This window comes from Cynocephalus volans, chromosome 15 (assembly GCF_027409185.1).
Source record: "Cynocephalus volans isolate mCynVol1 chromosome 15, mCynVol1.pri, whole genome shotgun sequence".
Classification (NCBI taxonomy): domain Eukaryota; kingdom Metazoa; phylum Chordata; class Mammalia; order Dermoptera; family Cynocephalidae; genus Cynocephalus; species Cynocephalus volans.
The window spans coordinates 7,676,086-7,680,253 of record NC_084474.1 but is presented as its reverse complement, the minus strand read 5'-3'; the positions used below and the strand labels follow the sequence as shown (position 1 = coordinate 7,680,253).

At 44.4% G+C, this 4,168-nt stretch overlaps 1 protein-coding gene across 1 annotated transcript; it reads left to right on the top strand.

Annotated features, from left to right (window-relative positions):
- Positions 1-353: 353 nt before the first annotated feature.
- On the top strand, positions 354-3,745 carry SNAI2 (snail family transcriptional repressor 2). The gene is made up of 3 exons (XM_063079936.1): positions 354-479; positions 1,184-1,729; positions 2,645-3,745. The coding sequence occupies exons 1-3, from the start codon at positions 401-403 to the stop codon at positions 2,824-2,826; spliced, it is 807 nt and encodes a 268-aa protein (XP_062936006.1). The 5' UTR covers positions 354-400; the 3' UTR covers positions 2,827-3,745.
- Positions 3,746-4,168: the final 423 nt, after the last annotated feature.

Below are 4,168 nucleotides of genomic sequence, written 5' to 3'. Positions count from 1 at the left end.
CCCCGAGGGGACGGGCGACCCTTCTGGAAAACGCTTCGACACGTTCCCCCCTGCCCCGAAAGCCCGAAAAGCCGCCCGTCGGAGCAGAACGGCTCGGCCCGACCGCAGGGTCTCCCTCCGCTCGCGGCTGCCCCGGAGGGCGGGGCTGAAACCCGAAGCTCTCGGCGGCGATTGGCTCCCGCCGGCAAAAGCCAGGAGAGAAACCGTCCCGGCGCGGGCGGGCTCAGTCGGCGAAGCAGCCGCGCGACTTCAGAGGCGCCGGCCCGTCCGCCCGCCGCACCTGAGCCGGCCCTGCCCTGCCCGGCCCGCCCGGCCCGGCCGCGATGCTGTAGCGCCCGCCGCGGCCGCCCCGGACCGTTATCCGCGCCCGCCCGGCCGCCCGCCCGCCCGCGCCGGCAACATGCCGCGTTCCTTCCTGGTCAAGAAGCATTTCAACGCCTCCAAGAAGCCGAACTACAGCGAACTGGACACGCACACAGGTAAATAAAAGAAAATAAAATAAAATACAGAAGTATCAGCACGCAGATGCTGTCCCAAAAGAGCTAAAGACGCGGCCGTTCTCCTCCTAAGCATGTCCTGCAAGGGCTTATGGTCTTTTGATCATTGAGGGTGAGTTTTAATTCAAAGCTGTTCAAACTCTTTGCTGACAAGGGAAACTCCGTGCAGCTCCGGCAGCTTCGCTTTCTAGAGCTTGGACATGCGCGTAGCGAGCGCGTGGAGATAAACGACGTAACGGTCTGTGCTGAATTTACTGCTTTTTTCTCGTGCTGAGACTTTTCCCGTAGAAGGAGCCTGGTTGACGCATCTCGCCGTGCTCGGTCGTCATCCATGTAAATAGCCCGTGCATCGAGGGGGAAGCGGCTTTTCTGTAGGTTTAAGAATAACGCCCGGGTTCTTCCGGCCCCACGGGCGGCCGAGGCACCGCCGGGCCGCAGTCCCGGGCTGCAGAACGTGCTGTGGCTCAGGGCAGCTGTCAGACTACGTGCTGGCTCGGTGCAAGAACTCCGCAGATGCCAGGCTGGGGACGCGATGTCTTACCGAGGCATATGTCCTCCTACATGAGCCTGTCGTCTTCGTTAGGGAGTCGCCCGTGTGTTGCCAGATATCTTCTCAGCGTGTGTGCGTATGTACGTTTCTCGTAAGCCATTTTTACCTTACTCTTCTTTCCTTTCCTTTCCCCCAGTGATTATTTCCCCATATCTCTATGAGAGTTACCCCGTGCCTGTCATACCACAGCCAGAGATCCTCAGCTCGGGAGCATACAGCCCCATTACCGTGTGGACTACGACAGCTCCATTCCACTCCCCACTTCCCAATGGCCTCTCTCCTCTCTCCGGATACCCCTCGTCCCTGGGGCGAGTGAGTCCCCCTCCTCCATCTGACACCTCATCCAAGGACCACAGTGGCTCAGAAAGCCCCATTAGTGACGAAGAGGAAAGACTCCAATCCAAGCTTTCAGATCCCCATGCCATTGAAGCTGAAAAGTTTCAGTGCAATTTATGCAGTAAGACCTACTCAACTTTTTCTGGGCTGGCCAAACATAAGCAGCTGCACTGCGATGCCCAGTCTAGGAAGTCTTTCAGCTGTAAATACTGTGACAAGGAATATGTGAGCCTGGGCGCCCTTAAGATGCACATTCGGACCCACACACTACCTTGTGTCTGCAAGATCTGCGGCAAGGCGTTTTCCAGGCCCTGGTTGCTTCAAGGACACATTAGAACTCACACTGGTAAGAGAAAAACCAAGACAGGAATGTTACTCCCCGATAGAATTAAACTCTAGGCTGCCTGTGGGGTTTGCATGAAGTAGTGACATAATGCTTTCCGTGATGGACGATCACTGATAGCTGCTTCCTGAGTACTCAAAAAGTTGTTAGAGCACAGAGTGCTCCGTTTCTTGCTAACAACCTCTGCTCCAGAGACTGCAAACAGCATTTAGACTTTGGAAAGTAGATTCAGGTGGTTTGGTCTCAAAGATCAGTTAGAAAATCAGGAAAGATATGCTTGAATGTGTGTTCTGTGAAACTGCCCCCAGTAATCAGCAAATACAAATGTTGCTATCTTAATCAATTGATTTGGTAAATAGATGAAGGATTTTCCTATAGTTTTCTGTTAGTTACATTCTTGCTGTGAAATCTATCCCCTCTTAGCGAGTTGGATAGTTGGAACTGAATTTGCCTTGCATCTTCTGTTTTGTTTTGGGTTTTGCAGCTGAATTTTTTATTGCTAGTACAAAATCATCCTTCAGGGAGTCAAGGCATATATACTGCCTTAGTCATAATACAGAAAGAGGGAAAAGGGAAAATATTGGGAAATGTTTGGAGGCACTCAACATTAGCTACACCTGCTGAAGCAGAAAGCTTTAGTAAGTGAAAGTCCTAGAACTAGATGAATTATTCTGCATGATTGGTAGCAGTAATAATATTGTTTTTTTTTTTTTTTTTTTTTTTTTTTTTTTAATGCAGCATTCAACTTAATCTTAAAGGGCCAGATATTAAAATAAACATCTATTATGGGGAATTTTAATCAGGTTTTGCGGCTTGTCATTCTTTTGGCAAAATTGATATTCATTAACATGACTTGACTTTATGTTCCTCTGAAAACACTGACTGTCTTTCTTTTTCATCTCCCACCCCCACCCGCAGGGGAGAAGCCTTTTTCTTGCCCTCACTGCAACAGAGCATTTGCAGACAGGTCAAACCTGAGGGCTCATCTTCAGACCCATTCTGATGTAAAGAAATATCAGTGCAAAAACTGCTCCAAAACCTTCTCCAGAATGTCTCTTCTGCACAAACATGAGGAATCTGGCTGCTGTGTAGCACACTGAGTGACGCAATCAATGTTTACTCGAACAGAATGCATTTCTTCACTCCGACGCCAAATGACAAATAAAAGTCCAAAGGCATTTTCTCTTGTGCTTACCAACCAAATAATATGTATAGACACGCGTACAGACACACACACACACACACACACACACACACACACACACACGAAGCTGCAAGAGCACGGAATCCATGTGTTTAAAGTTAATCCTTTCCATGTGAAGTTTAAAATTCCTATATATTTACTGACAGCTAGATTGAGAGGAATAAAGACAGGACCTTTCTCTTCAAAGATGAAGCAAAAAGCACATTGAATCTTTCCTTACTCAGAAAGAATGCAAAGATTTACATTGCTGCCAAATCATTTCAACTGAAAAGAACAGTATTGCTTTGTAATAGAGTTTGTGATAGAAATTCCTATAGGAAGAGAATCTGCCAGACGCTATCTCAGGTGCCTTATAAAGTATTCCAAGTTTACTTCATCACATGTCTGATGTCTGGTTGCCATTGCTGAACTAAAGCCTTTTTTTTAATTACCTGTCATGCTTTAAACTATGTTTTTAAGAGAGGAAAAAAAGAACAACAACAACAAAAAAACAAGAGAATGTATTAAAAGTATTTTCTGTTTTGTTTTGTTTTTGCTAATAAATAGTATGTGCCTTTAGGGGCAGAGGGAAAGACTAGCTTTGAACATTCCTGGTGCATGCTCCATGTCTTACTTTTTAAAAGAATTTTAATGATTTTCTAAAATTAATTAAAAATGGGAATAAGTGCAAGAGAGGATTCTTAGAAGTTCAGTAATGTACTTAAACTATTTTATATGCATACAGCAAATGCAATAATACAACACCCAAGTGCCCTTTTAAATGATTTGTATAGTGATGCGTCAATGTAAATTTGTGTTTATTTTTATATGATTGAATGAGTTTTGTATGAAAGTGAGATGTTGTCTATAGCTATGTCTGTAAACGACCTGAAGACTTGTGATATCAATGTTTCTTTTTTAAAAAACAATTTTCAAGGTCTTTTTTTTACAATAAACATTTTTGATTTAAAATCTATCATTTGTATACTAATTTCAAAGACTTGACTTGCTTTGCAAATACTACCAAATCACTACACAAATAATTGTTTCTTTTGTTAATAACAGAAAAAGTGAATAGTGCTTATGCCTATCAAGTGTTATTTTCTGTCAGATTATAATAACACTAAAGGCCAGTATTCAGTATTTTTTTTACTCTTAAAATAATACTGTCACATTCAGAAAAGACATTATCATGATAGTTTGTTAGAATATCCCTTTAACAAAAATCACATTTTCTTAGTGCTAAAAATAGTCAAAAA